We start from the raw sequence: 22,959 nt of genomic DNA, 5'->3' as shown, positions 1-22,959 counted from the left end.
ACTCTGACTTACATTGTAATTTACAAATTCTCCTGGTAGAGGCAGACAGACAGCCTGTTGAAGACACACTGTTATAAAATATCAGCCCTGTCATCTTTTTCTCCTCTGTCGAGAGAGAGAGAGAGAGAGAGAGAGAGAGAGAGAGAGAGAGAGAGAGAGAGAGAGAGAAGCAATCACAAGGCTGGGGATTTTTCCACAGCTTGCTACCCCCTGCAGTGCTGCGGAACGATTTCGCTGAAATCATGCTGTCTTCTTCTCCATCCTCTCGCCCTGAACTGAAGCTATGGTGACAGCCCTGGTCTCTTCTATTCTGTTGACTTCCATTCTGCCAATCTTGCTGCTTCGCTCTCTGTCACCGCACCACCTACTCGCTGTCATCAGCAACTACCTCCGACACCCCCTTCACCCTTCACATCCCTCTTCACCCTCCTGTTCTGCACTTTCATCCAAATCATCCTCTCTTCCTCCTCTCCTCCTCTTCCCCCCTGGCTGTGGCAATGGTGACAGCCCTGTTCTTTTATATTCCGTCGTCTTCCATTCTGCCAATGTTGCTGTTTCGCTCAGTGCCACCACACCCACTCACTGCTATCACCGCCCTCTACTTCATAAATCTCCTTTCCGCTCTCTGTTCTGCCTGTCTTACTTCCTTTTCATTGGCACTCCACTAGTGATGATCCTATAATAACTGGCACACCGCCCCCAGCTGAAAAAATGTGAAATCGGTGAAGAAATGCTTATACGTAACTGCAGATAAAAAACTCTGATGTCAAGTTATTATTGCAATAATATTTTAATTGTGTAAATAACATGTTAGCAGCGCTAATTAGAGATTTTCGCGACGTGCTTGGGGCGGAGTTTCGCAATGGTGCTGCCCTCTCCCTGGTGCCACCCTTAGGACCAGCCCTGTCGTGATATCAAGACACGTGATATCTGCCGGGATATCTGTGTTTCTGCCTCATTGGCCCGTTGAACCGTCAGTCATGCCCATTGGCTGTTCTCATTCGCTCCTTGACGTCCAATGGGAGGGTCTCGAACAGGGAGCTCTCCACCACCAGTCCGGCCTGCTTGAGCAAGGGGCAGGCTCCCAGATCGGCGGGCAGACACAGGAAGTGGTTCCCCTTCAACTCCAGACACTTCAGGAGGGTCAGGTTGGAGACCCTAGGATGGACACAGCACATGTACAGTACATCATTTGTGTGTGTGTGTGTGTGTGTGTGTGTGTGTGTGTGTGTGTGTGTGTGTGTGTGTGTGTGTGTGTGTGTGTGTGTGTGTGTGTGTGTGCAAGTATAGTCAGGTTAGACCAGGGGTGGGGAACCTATGTCTCGAGGGCTGTTTGCGGCCCTTGAGGCCGTTTTATCCGGCCCCCTATATCATTTTAATGGTGTGCAGCTTCACATGAAATATGACATATTTTGTAAAGGGATCTTAGAAATTACACTCCCAATACAATTAAGTTATATTCAAGGGACCTAGAGAAGGTGGGGTCTGTTTTAAAGGTGTCTACCTTCAATATAGGCCTAAATTGCATGTCGAAATCCTGGTTTGTGTTCATAGTACGGCCCTCAGAGGACTTTTACGGCCCTTGAAGGAATTTGAAGTGGCCCTTCGAAGGAAAAAGGTTCCCCACCCCTGGGTTAGACACTCTGGGGTGGCGAGAGTGCATGCAAATCATTTGTGTGGGTGGGTGTTGAAAATATATTGGCATACATTTTGTACATTGACATTGAGAATGTTTAATAAGGGTCATGATCATATGATGTATATTTTGCGAAGGTTTTATCAGCCACACCCAACCCACTTTCTCTGTGTGATCAAGAAACACCACAGGAGGTCTGGCCAAGGGGGCTAGGTCTACCTGGACACAATGGGAGCCCCCACAGCTTGGAGACTCTACTACAAATAGGCAGATACACTAGGGAAAGACAGAATTTGCTTGGCTGTTGCTGTTAGGAAGAGGTCACAGGAGAACAGAATTCAAAAATGCTTTAATTATTTGTAACTTCATGCCAGATGCTTTGGATAAATAAACCCGCTAAAATCAAGAATTGGACACCATGCTCTCTGACTCTTTAAAAAGAACACGCTGGATTCTAGCCAACACATAGTAAGTTTGGAAAATGATTTTGAAATGGGTTTGCAACGTTTGGAACAAAATGGCTGAAATCCAACAGTGTTCATGTGTTTTTGACTGTGTGTGTGCACATGTGCTTGTACTGTATCTGTGTGTGTCTGTCTGTCTCGCTGTGCATGTATACTTGTATCTGTGTGCTTGTGTGTCCTTGAGTGTTTCTATGTGTGCATACTGTACGGTATGGGTGCTTGTATGTATACTGTCTTTGCTCATTTTTTCTACTGTGTACGTGTTTGTACTTGGGTGAGAGTGTGTGTGTGCCTGGACCCTGTTTCTCGAAAGTATCGTTGCTAGTCAGTTAGTAACTTATAGGGCTGGGTTCAAAAGATGAAATCGCGATCCAATATCGATTCATATTCAAAAAGTGTGATATCGATTCACAACTTTGTGGGTCGATCTTTTGCAGATGTTTATAGGCGCTATTTTCTCAAGAGCCTCCTGTAGCTCTCGTCCACATTCATGTAGGCTACCATGGTATTTCATGTTTGTGTGAGCATCAAAGGCTGAGATATTTAAGTTTTTATAGCCGGTCTTAGAATTCTAGGAATAAATGGGTTGAAATAACAACCCAGCAATACAGAGGATCGATATTGAATCGAATTGAAAAGGATCGAGGACCGAATCGGATCGTAGCCTTCTGGATCGGAATCGAATCGATCCAGGAAATTTGGATCGATTCCCAGCTCTAGTAACTTACTACGTTTCCAATGGGAAATTGCATTGCAACCAAGACGATGTTGTCGAGAAACACACTCCTGGGTGAGAGTGCGTTGTGTACACAGTATGTACCTAGGTGAGAGTGTGGACAGCATGTTGTTGCTGAGCTTGAGTGTGCAGAGCTTGCGGAGGGCGAAGAGCTCGTCGGGCAGCTCCTGGAGCTGGTTGTAGGCCAGAGAGAGGTACTGGAGGCTCCCCTGCAGCTGCCTGATCTCCGGGGGCACCACCGACACCTTAAAGGGGCACAATGTAGGATTACATACCTGTAGTTTGCGCGGTGCCCGTGGCATGCCTGTCTCAAAATCTACACCGTGATGAAAAAATGCTGTTTAACTAAGCTCGCTGTGAGCATCACACAATGCCAGCAGTTGATGCAAATATCATATATAATTGTATAATGTTGTGAATATAATATGAATCTGAATAGTGTTTCCCATGACACTCGTTCGGGTGGCTATGTCAAAAGTTACATTTGGGGTTCTCTGACAGTGGATGGACTGTGAAAGTGGTCGCGAGAGTCATCTTTCACTTACTATTGATTCAAATAAGCATCGACTGACTCGGGACAGAGATCAATTAAACTTTTAATCCTACATAGTGCCCCTTTAACACACACACACACACACACACACACACACACACACACACACACACACACACACACACACACACACACACACACACACACACACACACACACACACACACACACAGCATTACATTGCAAACATTACATTACATTTGGCAGAAGCTTAAAGCGACTTAAAATCGAGGACATAACCATGACATACAACACTTGCTGATATGAAGTGCACAGGAAATAAATAGAAGTACATTAGAACAGAGTTAAGTAGAGTAGACACACACACACATACACGCCCATCCATCATGCCTTAGACCAGGGGTGTCAAACTTACGGCCCGCGGGTCGCATCCGGCCCGCCAGAGGGTTAAATTATTATTATTATTTTTTTAAGTTTTTTTTTTTTTTTTCAATGAAATAACCGAAATGCGCAATTACGCCACTCGAGGCAAAATCGAGACCTGCATGACATTAACCAAATGGTCCCTCTGTTATACTGTATATGTAGTGAAGTGCACATCACACTTCTATTATAAATGGTGAATTTGTACTGTAACAGGCATTTGATAAAGCTCATATATTATAGATCTCATATATAGAGATAAAATGTTAATACTTCTTATGAAAGCCAGGCAGGGGTGTTATTCGTATTGTATTGGTATTGGTTGTAATTAAATAATAAATATAATTGGAGTTGTATTGGTTCCTATTAAGCTGAAACTGGAAACGGGATGTTAGAATGCGTGAAAATGCAGGAAATTACATCTAAGAAATACACATTTTTCTAGGGGGGAAATCCCCAGACCCCCTGCTAAAATGAACTTTCCCATGTGATAGTATTGAACACTAATCCTCTGCTTTACTTTTTTTGTTGTTGCAATGATGTTACTAATGCGGCCCGCTTGAGGTCCACATGGGTTGTATGCGGCCCCCAGACCAAAATGAGTTTGACACCCCTGCCTTAGACTCTACCCCTGGTCTGGGCCAGCACACCCAGCACATTACTCCATGTAGGCCTATATATATACATATACACGTATATATATATACAGTATTTGTAATCCCGACCTTGTTGTGGGAGAGGTCCAGGTAGCTGAGGCGGCTGCACTGGAAGAGCTGTATGGGCAGGCTGGTGATGCGGTTATGGGAGAAGTAGAGACTCTCCAGGCTGGCCAGCTTGCGGATGTCCTCGGGGATCTGGGCGATGTTGTTATGCCACAGCTTCAGGCACGTGAACCTGGGGGGTAAGTCCAAGAACCTGGTTAAGTGACGAGCATGGCTAAGTTAACCTACAGAAAGTGGTAAACCGACTAATAGACACCCTGCAGCTGTCATTTTTTTTACTTAAGAAAATGAGGACTCATGGCTCTTCTATTAGTTGATTTACCAAATTTGATTCACTGATTAATTAAACATGGTTTGCCAACCACCTTTTCGGAATACCTCCCTGCTAGGGCAGGGCAAAGCGACATAAACAATAGTGTACAGCATTAGCTACAGAATGTTAACGTAAAGTTATTATGAAGACTTAAAAAGATTACAAAGAGATAAAGGAAGATAAAAGAAGATAACATGAAGGCTAACAAACACAAACAAACACACTCATTGGGGACTGGACTGCCTGAGATGCCAGAGCTGGCCCAGACCGGGAAACCTCTTGGCATGTGTGTGTGTGTGTGTGTGTGTGTGTGTGTGTGTGTGTGTGTGTGTGTTGTCCAATCACTGCACTTTTAAGGAACTTTTGACTCTTTAACACTGGACATACTTATTTTCCTGCTTTCCACAAGCAAAGACTGTGATCTGGCGGAGCTGGCCCAGTTACTGCAGTTACTGGGAACCTCTTTGTGTGTGTGTGTGTGTGTGTGTGTGTGTGTGTGTGTGTGTGTGTGTGTGTGTGTGTGTGTGTGTGTGTGTGTGTGTGTGTGTGTGTGTGTGTGTGTGTGTGCGTGTACGTTTGTGTGCGCGTGGGCGTGTGGTTGTCTTTACACTTACCTGTACTTTACTGTGACATTGTGAGACATTTTCACCCCTATCATACTCTGTACACTGCCTACTTCTACATACTATACTATATCATAGATGTATCTGTCAACACTGGTCATGTTAAGACTGTCTACCTTAACTGACAGAGTATGTTTTCTGCACATGGTCTATCCCAACTCACAGAATGTCTTTTTCACATTCTTTATCTTTACTATTTTTATTTTTTATTTTCCCCTCCCTGACTATTCCTGTGTTATTTGTGTCTTGAAATGTCCATGTGGGCATTCGTTTATTTGTGTATTCATGTAAGCCACTGGATACCTGAATTTCCCCCCGGGGATTAATAAAGTTACTCTACTCTACTCTACTACTACTACTACTACACACACACACACACACACACACACACACACACACACACACACACACACACACACACACACACACATGCACGCACGCAGGCACGCACACACACAAAGAAAGAAAGACAGAGAGAGAGACCTGGGCAGGTTCTGAAAGCTGACGATCTCGTGTACAGAGTTTAGCTTGTTATCTCGCAGGTCCAGTTTCTGCAGGTTAAGCAGGCTGAATATGGCATGGGGGATGCACTCCAGACCGCAATTCAACAGCTCCACCTGAGAATGATAGACAAATAATATTATATATATCAATATAATTAATATAATATTATTTATATAACATAGTGATACCATCATACACGCTCAGGACTATAGGTTCATGTTAAGTAGGCAGTTCAAGTTCAGGTAATGCAGTTCAACAGCTCCATTTGAGAATAATAAATGCATGATATTAAAACATAAATAATACCATACTTATAGTATTTACACTTTGCTCCACACCAGTTAAAGTGGCTCTGTTCAAGGCATACTGCACACCACTTTACACTGCACACTTCTGGTCTTCTTACAAAAAGTCCAGCATATAGAAACTACAAGTAGCATACAATGATGCTTTATACTTGAGGTTCCCAGAGGAGGGAGTGCTCGCCAGATGTCTGTAGGAGTAAGCACACGTCATGCACTTTGTAAGAAATGTAATGCACAAGTTTACACTACGCCTGGATGGTCCATCCAATAATATCATGGTGGCACTCTGTAATCCAACTGTGAATAGCACAATATATACATCCAGGCTGAAAGTACACTGGACAAAATGTTTGTATAGATTTTAACTTTTATTTTGTTCATTTTTTTGTTTTTGGGTTTGATTGTCCTGATGTGTGTTTTCTTTTGTACATTATTATGTATTGTATGGATTTTGGTGTCTGGCGAATAAATGGAATTGAGAATTGATTCCATATAACATATTAATACTATCATACATAGAGGTATAAAGGACTACGGTGCAGTATAGGTTTAAAAAGCTACAGCATGCTGTGTAGGCTGAAGGTTGCATGGGGCATGCACTCCAGAATCTTGCATCTAAGAATCATGAATAAATGGAAATATTAAGATAATAATATGTTACTATTATTACTTACGACATACATTACTATTTTAGTATCAGTTGCCAGTGCTAAATCATTCAGTGGGCTATGGTCTAACCACAACTAGCTGACAGGAAATGCTGTGGGAACCTTTCAGGAAAGTTGTTGATCATGTTGTGATGATGACTATTTTTCTTCTTCTTGTTTTTATGTTTAAAATAACATTCCCCTCTCAGTTACAGAGTTATTAAATGTTTTGTTCATCATTAGTTAATTATTTACTAAGTAAGAGTTAACGTTCGGCGAGAAGGTCGCTACCGTGGAATAGCAGCACGACAGAGAGAATCTTTGCCTCGCCTCGTCGGGAAAATATTTTCCTATAGTCGCGTGTGGACAATACATTATCCCTTACATACTTAAATGATTCACACATGGCGGGGACATTTCTTTAGGCCTATTTAATGTTAAGTTTGTTATAGTTTTTCATGTCATAAGATTGTTGCTGCGCAAAACAAAACAGTGCCGTTGTGGAACACCGCTAGGCAACAGCTAGGTAGCCAGGACAACAGGTGTTGTCTATCACAGCAGCTGATTAGAGTCTTGTTGAAAAGTCGCTTTAGCAGTGAAAAGTCTTGTTGCCATTGACAGCGGTCTGATATAGACCAACCTGTCCGTTATCGAAAATTATTATATGGTGTGACGTCATCGGTCGAATGCTCCATTCATTTCAATGGGGCTCCCCAACGTTCGCACGTCTGTTATGTAAGGGTTAACTTTCGGCGAGTCGGTCGCTTTGTGGAATAGCAGCACTTCAGAGAGAACAAGACCCCTCCGCTCCGCGTCGGGGTCTAAAGATTCTCTCTGTCGTGCTGCTATTCCACGGTAGCAACCTTCTCGCCGAACGTTAACCCTTACATAACAGACGTGCGAACGTTGGGGAGCCCCATTGAAATGAATGGAGCATTCGGCCGATGACGTCACACCATATAATAAGTCTTTATAATGCTTTTGTTATGCATCCCTTATTATAAAGTGTTAATGAATTGGAATAAAGAGGACACAAACCTCGGTGAGGTTGCCCATCTTCTTCAGTCCGTTGAGCATGACCAGGTGTGTGCCGTCGTTATGGATACACAGGTACTGCATTTGCGGCGCCACGTCGGTCACGGCCTGCGGCAGCTTGCTCAGGTTGCTGTTGAGCGTCAGCGATTTGAGGGAGTACAGGTCCCGTAGCGACTCTAGGGCCACGCTCCGGGATGCGCTGGGGCTCAGCGAGCCAGTCAGGTGCAGCTCCTCCAGGTTCGCCAGCACGTACAGCCAATGGGGAAGCTCGGCGGCCTCCAGGAACCGCACGCGCAGTACCTTATAAGGACATCAAGAAGCAAGGATGCTTATTGGCTTAACTCTTTATGACACTACGTTATAAATTTGCTGCTTCCAGAATGACAATGACCAAGTCGTACTGCATTACTAAAGGTGTCATAGTCATGTAGTTCTATGATAGTTATGACTATTACAGTCTTCCACTGGCGGAACAGCATGCATTATGTGGCTACAACGTGCCTACAGCCATGGGGAAGCTCACTGGCCTGTAGGAACCGCACGCGCAACACCTAATGAGGACACAAGGCCACAGCACACAAGGATGCAGGGAAATGGAAATACTAGAAATACTAAGATTGTAAATACTCTTCTTCCTGTATTCTCTCCTGATATACTGTGAGCGTGCATATGAAACTCCTCCAGGAAGCGCACGCACAGCACCTTACAAGGACACAACAACACACACAAGGATGCTTATTTATTACTGGGAAAGTGCATTCAGCCAATGGGGAAGCTCCCCATTCTCCACAAAGCGCACACACAGCACCTTAGTATAAGGACATGAGGAAGCAAGAACTCAAGGATGCTTATTTGCTTAAAGTGATATTGTCCCATTTTTGGAAATAAGCTTATTTTACACCTCTCCTTGAGCTAAAGGGACACTCCACCCATTTGCATTAGGCTTTCCATTGCTAGACACCCAGTCATACTTTTGAATGGTCATGCAACACTCTCTCAATTCCCCCTGTGACAGGAGAAATCTGTATTCACCTCTTAACACTTCCTCCTTCAATGATGTAAAATTCGTCATTTTGCATCGTTGTAGGAGGAAGTGTAAGAGAGGTGGATTTCTCTAGAGACTACAAGCCTTTTCCCCACCCTTTCAACCCCGCCAATAGAGGGTTGGACCTAATGCGCTAACAGACCTATCACAGATCAGTGTGCCAGTGCTTTTGAAATCACTGGCATTGAGGCTCCAGTAAGTCACTGGCAGAGCTGCCTGGGTGTGGCCTGTGGAACTTGAGCATTGCAATACATTATGGGGATTGTTGTCACAAATCCACAAGCACTAAAAAGTCATTTTCTGCCTTTTCTCGGCCAAGAAGGCACCAAATTAGAAATTTATGCTACTATTCTACTATACATATGACCCACTTTCAATACATATTCATGTCTCCACTGGTGGAATGCCCCTTTAAATGATTGAGTTTTACCTCTCTCCTGTACTTTCAACCGTTCTCTGAGTATGGCAGTGCAAATTTTATCTCTAAGCTACAATTTAACAGTGAGTCCTATGAGACCAGTTAGCCGCCAGGACCATATCACATTAAATACTGTGAAAGTGTGGAAAGTCAGTGGGGAAGCTCCTCAGCCTCCAGGAAGTAGCTCCTTACAAGGTCACCAGGACACAAGGACAATCTGTGAGGTGGAGTTGCTCGAGTCAAAAGGTGTGTGTGTGTGTGTGTGTGTGTGTGTGTGTGTGTGTGTGTGTGTGTGTGTGTGTGTGTGTGTGTGTGTGTGTGTGTGTCAGGGCTTGACACTGGCACCTGCCAACCGGCCAAATGCTGGTAAAACTTGGCTGTGGCTAGTAATGCATTTATTGTCACTAGCCAATTTGGCTGGCAGCTTATTCATAGTAGCCTATATTCTGTTGTTTGCCCCTTGTGTATCAATTGTTTGTATTTAAGTTCAAGAAAAACACTGTAACTCTAAATCTTCTATACTCCCATGTAGAAAGCTTTACACTCATCTTGCTTTAACACCTCATCTTCTGGGGTAAAACGTACACTATCATGATAAAGAAAACAAAAACAATTTAAAATCTGTGGCTAGTTGAATACCTGAATGGCTAGTGACTCGTGAAAACTAGTAGCCACAGTGGCCGGTGGGTGAAAAAAGTTAATGTCATGCCCTGGTGTGTGTGTGTGTGTGTGTGTGTGTGTGTGTGTGTGTGTGTGTGTGTGTGTGTGTGTGTGTGTGTGTGTGTGCCTGCGTGTGTGTGCATGTGCAAATACAGTACTCTAGGAGTGTGTGTGCAGGTGTGTGTGAGTCACCTTGAGGCGAGCCTTGAGGAATTTCAGCGCTGCACTGTTGACCTTGAGGGAGCTGCGGTTGAGGTTGAGCTCCTCGAGCTCCGTCAGCAGCTCCAGGGTGGAGGGCAGCTCTGCGTTCACAATCATCTCCAGCTTGAGGGACTGCAGCTCGTACAGCTCGAAGACGGTGTCGGGCAGCCCTAGTAGCATGAAGAGGTGCAGCTCCAACCGCTCACTGCTGTTGGTCTGCAGGCGCTCCCGCAGCTTGCTGGTGGGCCAGGCGTGGTTGAGGTTCAGCTGAGGGTCAAAGCGAAGAAGTTTTGTGGTCAGTTCCAATATCCATACTTGTACAAAGATATATATTTCATTTGTTCGCTATCTGAAATTTGGATTAGTCATGTAGGCATACATCTTCGTTCTCGCTGGAGAATGGACTTCCTGTGATTGTCCGTCTCTCGCAGGAGAGCAGCTCTCCACGCGGTGGACCGATCATCAAAAGTACTTCACGGGGTCCGCACGCTCTGACCACTGCACTCGAGAAGCTGAGATGCATTGAGGCGGCATATGGGACAAGATCGCTGGCCGTGGTGCTGAAATGACTATGCGGTTTCTCAAGCTCGGGAGTACAGAGCGCCACTGAGAGCTAGGGAAGTATCTGTGCCCGCAGATATGTGCGAGCTCTGAGCAGACACCCCCCGGCCGATGATGGTCAGAGAACAAAGGAGTAAGGTGAACTGGAGAGGAAGCTAAGGCAGGACGCCTGATGAATCAACCGAATAGCGACGGAGGGGAGGTGAACGGGGAGGTGGTGGGTGCTAGCAAGAAAGCTAATCTCTGCCTGGAGACAGGTGAGCAGAGAAAAAATGCTGGGTAGTTAATTAAGGGGCGTTCCATATTTCAGTGTGCTGAAATTACACTGAATGATGGCTGAGCGGAAAATGAGCTTCAGGTGGGTGAATAGGCGAGCCTACTTTTTGCCCTGAATTCCGACGAATGATGGTTGGGCGGAGAATAGAATGCAGGTCAAATTTGCATGTCAAATTTCATCATGTTTCTCCCGAACTTTTGTCTTTAACAGAACGTGCATTTATATGTGGCGGACTCCAACCTGGGCCCAAATATGGGGGGATGAGCACGCTGACAACCCCCCTTTCTCCCTGGGCCCGGGACAACTGACCCCTTGGAACACGCTTCACACACACACACACACACACACACACACACACACACACACACACACACACACACACACACACACACACTCTCTCTTTTACCTGTTGCAGTCTGTTCTCGCTGGCTTTGGAGAGGAATATGGCGAAGCGCGTGGAGTAGAGTGGGTCGTACTGGTCGATCAGGTGCAGCATGAAGGCAAAGTCATTCTTCAGGTCGGGGATGTCACTCACGCCCGACTCACGCCGCAGATAGTCGAAAGAGTACTCGCGCACCTGCAGGGTCACAAGGTCAAAGTTAGGGATTGCTAGCTCTATCTAGTGTGTGGTTGTGTGTGTAGGTTGTCGAAGGAGTATTCGTACACCTTAAGGTCACAAGGTCAAAGTTTAAAGGGATTGTTAGCTTTATCGGGTGTGTGTGTGTCTGTGTGTAGGTGGTCGAAGCAGTACTCTCAAAAAGGTCATAAGGTCAAAGTTATCAAGCATGTGTGTACAGTTTGTGTGTGAGTGTGAACAGGTCGAAGGTAGAAGTACTACCATACTGTCCATACCCTCTGTCCATAGAAGAGCAAAAAGGTGGTATAGAGAGAACTGCGGCCATACAAGGGTGTGTGTGTGTGTGTGTGCATGTGTGAGCGTGCGTATCTTCTCTCCGTAGAGAGGATCTCTCCGGATAGCGGGGGTGGGGAACCTATTTCTTGCTTCAGTCCGTCTTATCCGGCCCCGATAAAATTTTAATATAATGCAGTTTCACATGAAATATGACATGTTTTGTGAAGAAGTGAGATTACATTTGCAATACAATTAAGTTGTTTTTTTCAGAGGACCTAGTGAAGGTGGGGTCTGTTGTAAGGGTGGCCTCTTCCAATATACGTAGGCCTAAATGCAGGGGGATATACTGGTTTGTGTGTGTGTGTGCGTGTGCGTGTGCGTGTGTGTGTGTATGTGTGTGTGCGTGCTTGCACGTCTAACCTTCACTCTATAAAAGAGCCAGAATGTGGTGTAGAGGCAGCTGATGCAGTAGAGCAGGATGCAGAAGAGGTAGCTGTAGATGAGGAGGGAGAATAGGTAGGCCATGGTGTAGATGCAGCAGAAGTGGCTGTAGCCCGTGATGTCATGGGCCTCCACAGTGCAGCTATCCGTCGGCTGAACCTTCAGGGTCACAAGAAGTCAGAGGTTAGAGTGTGTGTGTTTGTGACTCTGTGTGTGTGTGTGTGTGTGTGTGTGTGTGGGTGGGGGGGGGGGGGGGGGTTGGGTGCAGGTGTGTGTGTGCACGCACATATACCGGTAGCTAGTATATGGCTAATGATGTCATGGGCTTTCACCGGGCAGCCAGAGAGGTTCTATGGAAATAATGAGTGAGTTCACTCGCGACTTATTGAATTCCTGCGTGGTCAGCGGTTTCTTTACAAAAAAGTGACCCTTACAGGGTTTCTGTGAGAAATTTCATTCCTTTATACCAAAGAATGATTCTGCTGAAATATGGCTTTAATCTGCTCTGACATGTAGGAGTAGGAGGCAATTAGCATGATTATCATCGACTTTAAAATCTCTTCGAGACTTTGTCCGACCAATAGCATAACAATTAACATTTCCCAAACGGCATGGTTGACCCACCTTCCTTGGTTTGCTAATGTTTGTTAGCTTCCCGACAAAATGTGAGGATTTCCCGATTTTTCAGGAGTTCAGAAAGTACTTGCATTGTTCTTGACCAGACACTGAAGGTGTTGGGTCACTAGAAGGGCAAGGCCTGGCTAGGAGGCAATGAAGACAGCCATTAATAGCTTGACCAGGTACACACACACACACGTATAATATACCTTGTGTACGAGCACTCCAACATAGGTGGTGATGAAGCAGCTGGTGAGCAGTTTGACCAGGGTCTGCAGCATGTAGGTCATGAACAGCACGTCTCCTTCCTCCACATGCTGACGGAACTTCTTAATGCGCTCCAGCAGCGCCTGAAGGGATGGCAAAAACAACCAAACAAATAAACACACTCACTATGTTTACATGGTGTTTCTAATTCCGAATCAATAAATTCAGAATGAACTAGTTCTGTCGAGTTTACATTGATCTTTCCTTTTAGTTCCGAATGAAGAAGTGACTTTTGACGTTTTCAAAGCGGAATTAAGCTTTATTCAGAATTAAAGTGAGTTGACTATTGAAAGTTTTAAATCTAGACTCAAGACAAAGCTGTTTTCAGATGCCTGCCCTTAGCAGATTTAAATGAAATGCTGAAAGTGCACATTGATTTGCATCTGTGCATGAAATGTGCATACAAATAAACTCGCCTTTCCCTCCCTTACTAGTCTACTACTACTGCTACAACTAATCTACTACTGCTACTACTACTACTACCTACCATTACTAGTTTACTACTACTATGAATACCAGTACCAGAGACCGTGGAAAGGGAACCTAGAAAATCTTTGCTACTACTCAACTACGACTAATCTCCTACTACTACAACTGGTCTACTACCACTATTACTCAAACACCACCACCACCACTACTACTACTACAAGTAAGAAGAAGAAGAAGAAGAAGAAGAAGAAGAAGAAGAAGAAGAAGAAGAAGAAGAAGAAAAAGTATAGGAAGAAGAAGAAATCTCCTTGCCTTGGCCTGTTCGCACTCCTTCTTGTCCAGGACGGTCACCACTCCCGTGTCCACCTCCACCAACTTCCATCACGTTACATCACATGAAATTACAGTGCGAATTTTGCATGACTTTACATTACACTACACTGCACTATAATACATGTAAAATGCAAAGTAGTTAGTTACCTTGCAAACTCACTGGGTGAAGGGGAGGAGGAGGAATGGAACAGGTGGGAATGTAGGGTTGATGTTGCGATGATGCGATATTGGGTGTGTAATGAAGTTTACTTTAGTTTAATTCAGATTATTTGATAGGGACAGATACAGTACATACAGTACATGTAGGTTGCATAACAACCAAACAGCAAGCATCATAGCATTTATAGCCAAAAGATAATTTCTAATGCCCGTCCCTAGAAGGGCCTTTAAAACAATACACAAGCAGCAATAACAATAAAAGAATATTAAATGTTAGGTAATGTAATGTACATAATGTAATGTAATGTATTTACCTTGCTCGGTGAAGGGGTGGAGAAGAGCACCTATAGTATAATGTTATGTAATGTAATGTATTTAAGGGGTGGAGGGGAGGTACTGGTTTGGGGGGGGGGGGGGGGGGGGGGGGGGTGTTGCGGGTTCAATATATTATAATTATGTAACCTAATGTAATGTACAAAGTAATACACCGTATTTACCTTGCTGATCGAAAGGGTGGAGAGAAAACTGGTTTGACGGGGGGGGGGTGGAGCACATCTCCTCCGTCTGCTCTCTCGACACAGAGAGAGTAGAGAGAGAGAGGTTCCATTGGCCCATTGTTTCCGGGTTCTATTATTGAGGGGGGAATCCCCCTTTAGGCAGACCTAGGCAGACCTAAGGACTGTTCTATTCAATGCTAGGAGCATTATGACACGCCCCTTTAGGCAGACCGGAACCTGGTCACGTTAGGTGCCCATAGAAACCTATTATGTTGGCATATCTCTATATACTTAAAGAATCTTTGTCCCACACCTCCGATAAGGCCTGCGTCGTCCACGGCGACTCGAAGCACTTGGCCAGGATGGAGGTGAAGTGCTCGATTCTGGAGCTGGACCTGTACACACACACACACACACACACACACACACACACACACACACACACACACACACACACACACAACACACCATCACACCATCACAAACACACACACACACACCATTACAAACACACACACACACAGACAGACACACACATATGCACACACACATAGCTGCAGAGTACCTGGGGAACTTGAACCAGAAGTTGCTGCACATCATGAAGAATACGGTGTGGATGAGGGCCAGGTGGGGGAAGCACTTGGGGAACCAGTGCAGAGCAACCTGCCAGCAAACACACACACACACACACACACACACACACACACACACACACACACACACACACACACACACACACACACCACAACACATTATGAACACAAGCGCGCGCACACACACACACACACACACACACACACACACACACACACACACACACACACACACACACACACACACAGAGCCAGGTGGGGAGGCACCACTTGGGGAAGCTGTAGACCTGGTAGCAGAGCTGGTTGATGAACTTGTACTGGATGAGGTCCATGTTGTTGACCACGCCGTCCTCAGTGAGGTTCGGATAGAAGTGAATCTCTTTATACACCTGTGAAAGTAAAAAAAAAATCAGAGACAAAAAGAGTTTTTTTATGCACAATTGCTGGTTGTGAACATACTGTATCTAATCATATAGGAGGGCAAACACGAGTGGGGTCATGCCTATGAACTATTAAAAAATGTAAGAAATTGTGACACTCCCACCTTTTACAACCTGGGGCCAACTTGACATTTTTCACAAACGTCTGGGGCCCACCCCTGACCCAACAAACAATACTCAAGCAAAACTCAAACTTCAAATAAATAGTCAACAGCAACACAAATATTATTCTGATTTTTAGGAAATGATTTTAAGGCCCAATTGGAATACCTTCAAGGCACACCAGTGGGTCCCACACCCCAGTTTCATAATCTCTGTCCCATTGAGCCACCACACCACACCCACAGTTGGACATATTTAATCGAGTAGGGAGGTGGAGCTAAGTCACATGACCCACAACTCCGCCCCTTCCAACCCCACACCAGCTCAGACACCGCAATCAAAAATACTGAATCAAACAAAGATATCGCAAACCACTCCCACTCAATGCAAAAGCGTGTGCTCAAGTTGGGTCTCCTAAGGGGGCGTTGTCCCCTACTTCTTCTTCTCTTTTTGAGGTGTTTGCGCAAGACGTGCGCTACCGCCATCTACAGCGCTAAGGGGACTTCATTGATTCTCAACCTCAGGACTCCGAAGGTGACGCTTCTTGGTTACATCCACTTTCTTTGCCGCAATCATCACCACACACCTGCAGCGCACACGTTAATTAATTAATTACTTTATTCGCCCCGTTTTATACTGCCCTACTACATTTCTGAGTCGTGTTCCGCTGCGGTAGGCAGAACATTCTTTCTTCCATAATCTGAAACACATCAAAAAGATTTCAAAATTATATCAATGCACACTCACTCACTCACTCACTCACACACACACACACACACACACACACACACACACACACACACACACACACACACTCTCTCTCTCTCTCTCTCTCTCTCTCTCTCACTCTCTCTCTCTCTCTCTCTCTCACACTCTCTCTCACTCTCTCTCTCTCACACACACACACACACACACACACACAGTGCAGCCTCAGCCTTTGGGAGGCATACCTGCACGGTGACTCCGAAAACGGCGATGGTCATCATGGTGAAGGCCAGCATCTCCTGCAGGACGTCCCACCATGGTTTGAGGATGCGAAAGGCCTGGGGCTGCACTGAGTACTCCCACAGCTCAGACACCGCAATCATCACCACACACCTGCAGCGCACAAGTTAATTAATTAATTACTTTATTCGCCCCGTTTTATACTGCCCTACTAAAAAGACAAAGTGCAGTAACTATATGTAACGGAGGCTCACTAGCACAGAGTTGGCGTGGAACGTTGGTAAACCTCCCTCCAATAGCCTCATACAGTCTTGTGCCGTTGGGCCGAGAGACTAGTCTCTCGGCCCAGCGGTATTGTACTGTGTCTCCCATTGCCGAACCGTTGTAGTTGACGAGGATACAGGTTCGATCCCCGAGGGGGTTGAACAGGTGCAAGATGACCTCCATATAACAACATCAAAACTGAGACAAATGCCTTCAAAGCCATGGCATTAGGTTAGATGTTGTATCTACTGCAAATTTGACATAGCAATATCACTAAATGGGACACATTTGGGCCGTAAGGCTTTGTCACAAGATAAAGGAGGTGTAATGAAGACCATTTTCAGTCTAAACTCAATTTGGACTAGATACTGTATGTAGTAACTTTACTGCACATTACTTTTATAGGGCAGAATAGTGTGTGCCATTGGCCCAGGAATAAAAGCCCAGGAGCGCGAGCAGAGCACAGGGATAGAGGTCCTGTTGCGTCTGCACTGTAGCCGCGTGGGGCCCCCATGCCCCTAGATAGTGAATAACAGCCCATACTGTACTACAATAGTGGTGATTTTGGTTCAAATATTCACTCTTTTGCATTTTCGCTTGGGGCCCCACCTGACCCTAGAATCGCCTCTGGGCAAAGTGTACAGGCCAATAATTCTAAATGGAATGGTAGTTCTAGGCTTGGCCCGGTTTTGGCCTATCCCGTGCCAGTGTAAACACCTAAAGGGGCTAAGCACAAGGTTTGGCGAGCCCACATAATATGGGTTTATGGCCAGAAGGCATCCACTGGCAAACATGGCAGTGATCAGGCCTGTCACAAACTGAAAGAGGCCCCCCTGGTGTTAATGGCATGGTTATGTAGGCCAGTGTGTCCCAACCTTTTTTGTCTCGCGTACCCCCTAAGCCTCTTAGTTGTGCCATGAGTACCCCCTAATTCATTTTCTATATAATTTTCTCTATCCTGATGTGGCTGCTCCATACATTTGTTATAATATTAACACTTTTCCAAGTACCCCAGTGTGCTCGCGTACGGGTAGACTGAGTACAGTTGAGTACAGGGTACAGTCAAGACAAACCAAATATCTCTGGATAACAACGTAACTATGATCTAATTTTTGCTGTGGACCTGCGGATCGATATCCTCTTTGATCATGGGAAATTTTAAACCAGCACAGACCGCAAATCCAAAGATATTGGAAAAATGCTGTTTTCGACAGGTCAGATTTACTTCACCAGGGTCCTTCAAAAATGAATATCTAATGACCAGTAGTTATCCTCTTGATATAAGTTACATGATTGCAAGCCATGATATGTGCTTTAAAAGCAGACATATTTCCTGACATCATAACAGTTAAAACCATTTTAAAATATGTATCAATGTGTGATCTGGCCAGAAGGGGACAGTTTAGACGCTAGCCTGTAGTGCTAATTTCACCATGTAAATCCAATGTAAGGATGCTAACGGGTACAGTTGAGTACAGTATTTTGTTATCGGCCATGCTATTAGCTCCCATGGCTATTACATCCCATTGATTACAATGGTGTCTCAACTGTACTCTGCTATGTCTCAACTGTACCCCACCGTTTTTTAGCTAGGGTACACTTGGGACAAAAGTGCACCTTTTTTTGTTTGATTAATTACATAAACATTAAACATCCTAGAGATATAATTCCTTGATTATATATTTGCCCACATCCTGAAAATATGTTATGTCCTAAACAACTTTATTTTTAGGACCTTTTAATAGTCTAATTTCTGCATGGAAGGGGACAAAAATAAAAGTGTACCCAACTGTACTCAGTCTACCCTACTTGTGTCAAAATGTACTCAAGTACAAGTAAAAGTATTAATTTAAACATTTACTTAAAAAGTACAAAGTATTCATAAAAGCTACTCAAGTACAATATTGAGTAAAAGTAATAAGTTACTTTTCCACCCCTGGGAAACACTGATGTAGGCTACTAGTCAACTAGTGTATTCAAATGACAGCAATGACATTTTTGTGAGTGAGGAAATGCTTGAGCTGCCCTAGCCCCAGGCCAGACTCTTGACATGTGTATGTGTGTAGCCTAGGCTACTCTACTTTACAAAAAAAAAAAAGACGAACCCTTCTTTGCATCTGCACTTGTTGTTCTATGTATTTCCTGTGCACTTTGTATCTGCTAGTGATGTTGGTGGCTGTAGCCTATGATTATGTCCTCGTTTGTAAATCGCTTTGGTTAAAGCGTCTGCCAGATGTAATGCAATGCAATGTAATGTAGGCTAATTTACCATTACAAAGGCTAACCAAGGGCAAGTTAGCCTGGTTTACAAGTGAGCCTGGTTTTTTGAATACCTCCCTTGTGCAGAAGAGCGTTTATCCTTTGAATACGTACCAGTCTCGTCTCGTATTCCCGTTAGCGCCTGTGCTGACTGGTCATTGACAGTAGATATAATGGACTCCAAATTAACGCTCTTTCCCATTCAACGTTTTGAAGCCAAAAAATTGACAGGATTCCACCTTAGCAACGCCAACGCAGGTGCTGATTAATGCTCAGTTCAAGTCATGACTCATGTCCCGCCCCTCCCACGATGGCAATAACAAGGGTGAAAAATTAATATCACGCTGAAGGTGCTACTGAACTAACCCACTTTTCGGCTGTGCGACTGGTAAGTGTCAATAAAGAAACCTTGATTTTCACTGAAACATAACCCATTAAAAAAACTGCTGATCAATAAGTGTGGCGAATATCAATATATAAAGGTAATGAAATCTTGAAGGGTAGTTTATAATAGCACTTAAGTAATATTAGCTTAGCTAGCGAGTCCCAACCTCATGTCACCCACTTCATCACGTTGTACAAACGTAATGACAGGAAAAAATGACGATTGCATACAAGTTGGACAGTCTTGCAACATGCAATCTGCTACTATAGGCCTAGTTGTGAGTCTTCTCTCAAAACAAGTAGGCTATAGTATATATAGCCTATATATACTAGTGATCACTCAAAGCAGGACAATGCCACTTTGGTTTTTGAAAGCAATATACGTTCTTGTGCTGCCATGTCTGTGGGCATGTTCTTCAAAATATGTTCAAGGTCAGATTAATTGACCCTCACTTACTTAATGAATTTACCAGCTATCCACAGCATAGACTCCAGTAATTCATCATCAGATGTGTAGGCTTTGTATGAGTAGGCCTATTTGAAGTGCCACCAGAAATCTTGATGTGCCCCCTGTATTTAGGCTAATTTCTAGCCCACCACACACAGTATCCTGACGGTGGTGTATAGTAGCTAAACAGATATGAAAGGTCAGCACACACTACTGCTAAATCGCTGTCAGAAAATGCCAATGTACAGCTATTACAAAGATATTTGTCACTAGAATTACTGAAGTAGAACATGAAGTGACATTGGAGTGAATTACCTTTATGTGCAACGGTTGTTAAAGCATGTATGACATTTTTAAAATGATGTGGTGTGTTTGTATATGCTTGAACATTCCACAGACAAAACAGCTATCCAGCTATTTTCATACACCATGGTACCAAAGCTTCATCATTAAAACTTCCTGGTTTATTTTCTTGATATTTGTTCATTCAGATGGGTGTGTGGAGATCATGAAGATGGAACCTGCCAGCGAGCTCCAGCTCCAGCCCTTTATCCTCCATTTTAAAAAGTAATTTAGGGGCCTATATTTCATTAAACGTACCTGATGTCTCAACCAATATGAGTTAAGTAATACATAGTACTGCTTTCAATCCCTGAAGCAATGTGGTGACCAACAACACAAGAAGAACCCCCATATAGATGTACGTCATGAGTCGTGTTGACGTTTAACTCGTTTCTTTTTTAAATAAACACTTACTATTATCATCCCAATGTGTGCTTGAGACCTGTATATTAACGTGCTTTTAACATTTGACTTCTCATAATGCTGAACAGAAAAGGCCAGAACAGGTTTTACGTATGTGTAATGTATTTTTATATACTGCTTAATAGAAACGCACACAGCCATTAATAACTACTTACAATTTCAGGATTTAGCAGTACAAATGGTGTAGTTTATTTACATATTGTTTTGGTTTGTATAAACCAAACAAAACAGTTTTTGTTTGTCCTTGCAATAACCACAGCAACACCAAGGAAGGCCCGTCACAGCAGCTGATGATGGGCACCCTGTTAGATCTGGTTTGTCCATGTTCTGAAAAGAGCAAGAGAAAGGGTTGACAAATTATTTTAGACAGTTCAGATAGTCAGGTGTCAGAACAAAGGCCCAGTGGCCTCTGAATAGGAGGCTTAGTTCTGCCTGTTGTAGCTAATTGTAATATGATGTTATGGACAAAAAGCCGTGAAAGACAGATGAAACTTACAGGCGACGCGGACGGTGTCCTGGCCAGCTCTTGGAGGTCCTCAGGTGGCTCTAGGCCACACACAGGAATCAGTAGTCCGCGGGGCCGTGGAAGTCCTCCACCTGCTGACGAGTCACGTTGATCACCACCTCCCACATCTGCTGGCCTGAAACACACAGCCATGGATATAGTACCAGTTATATTTTACTACTATACACAAACATATGAGGGTGATCACTTTACTCGGGAAATAGGTCTTAGGTATAGAATCAGGAAGCATAATGTAAAAGGTAGTATTTTAAAAGGTACCAAAGATTACATTCACAAGACAAAAACTGTAACATCTACAGGGCTTTTTCTGAACGGGGAAATAGGGGCGCTCCACCCTCATACCTCCGTGGGTGCACCCTCATACTTTTATTTATATATATATATATATTTGAGCGTCCCTAGTACATTTCTCATTCACGGGGGGAACACCCCCGTAACCTGGCATAATGCTCCCTTATGCCAAAAAATCCTAGAAAAAGCCCTGATCTAAGTGTAGGTCTAATTTCACTTGCTGATCTGTTAGGTTTGTTATGCTTGGGACATTATACAAATCACTTGGTTACATTTTGTTTATCTTCGCCTCATAAGAGCCACACAGCGCAAGGCTATGGATTGCTAGAACCAGGCTTGTGATAATGACTCACGTGTGTAATATAGTGTAGAGATGGCAGTCGTGGCAGTGGCTCAAATCCTTATCCAGGAGTGGTCCTTCTCTGGTGTGCCTGCTGAGGTGTACTGTTCAGAGAGGTACAAAAAAAGGCACATGGAGGTTAATGAGAACTATCCATTTTGTATACAACGTGTATGTGTTTACATAATCCTTGGATAGGGCCTCTACATCTAGTCATAGGGTACATTCCATTATCCAAACTCACGTCCTCCCTTGTGCTTGTGACCACAAGATGTCACAAGCACACAAACGCAATTCAAAGGTCATTTTTCATTGGCTATCAGGATATTGAATGTGGGCTGACAGCGGGGAAACTTCATTGTTTTTTCTCCATGGAGGTGGGGTTTTTAGTGAAGCGCGAGTCCACAAGTGCAAATCGAGGACAGGATTTTGGATAATGGATCATGTACCCATAGTCTTGCCACCCCTCCCACCCACGACTATCACTACCACCAGTCTCAGCCACCATCACCATCACCTCCACCCCTATTATATACTACTATGACTCGAGGCAGCCGTGGTGCAATAGTCAGGGAGTTGGACTGTAGATCACAGGGTTGCAGGTTCAATCCCCACCCTTACTAATCCCTTCATCCCTTCATGGCTGAAGTGCCCTTGAGCAAGGCACCATATCCTCACACAGCTCTAGGGACTGTAACTAATACCCTGTAATATATGTAAGTCACTTTGGATAGAAGCGTCAGCTAACTAAAAGTGTCAGCTACCTAAAAGTGTCAGCTACTATTTCTCCCTCCAGTACTATCAGTCATCACCGCCATCATGGTTTATCTCCTGCCTTCCTGCCTCTCTCTCTCTCGGTCCTCCTCCTTTCATGTCACTGCTTCATCTCATCCACCAGCCTGAAGCCTGCATTACCTATTA

General features: G+C 44.3%; 1 protein-coding gene across 1 annotated transcript; it reads right to left on the bottom strand.

Moving 5' to 3' along the window:
* Positions 1 to 766: 766 nt before the first annotated feature.
* LOC134463657 (volume-regulated anion channel subunit LRRC8C-like) lies at positions 767 to 19,521 on the bottom strand. The gene is made up of 16 exons (XM_063216854.1): positions 19,399 to 19,521; positions 16,767 to 16,914; positions 16,457 to 16,516; positions 15,562 to 15,663; positions 15,247 to 15,344; positions 14,995 to 15,076; positions 14,005 to 14,067; positions 13,206 to 13,346; positions 12,358 to 12,537; positions 11,491 to 11,661; positions 10,238 to 10,513; positions 7,926 to 8,222; positions 5,915 to 6,048; positions 4,499 to 4,667; positions 2,921 to 3,081; positions 767 to 1,158 (listed from the first exon to the last, which is right to left on the bottom strand). The coding sequence occupies exons 2-16, from the start codon at positions 16,902 to 16,904 to the stop codon at positions 975 to 977; spliced, it is 2,256 nt and encodes a 751-aa protein (XP_063072924.1). The 5' UTR covers positions 16,905 to 16,914; positions 19,399 to 19,521; the 3' UTR covers positions 767 to 974.
* Between the last annotated feature and the right edge of the window lie 3,438 nt (positions 19,522 to 22,959).

Source organism: Engraulis encrasicolus, chromosome 15 (assembly GCF_034702125.1).
Source record: "Engraulis encrasicolus isolate BLACKSEA-1 chromosome 15, IST_EnEncr_1.0, whole genome shotgun sequence".
NCBI classification, from domain to species: Eukaryota; Metazoa; Chordata; class Actinopteri; order Clupeiformes; family Engraulidae; genus Engraulis; species Engraulis encrasicolus.
Note: the sequence above shows the minus strand (reverse complement) of the source record. Positions and strands in the feature narration are given on the sequence as shown.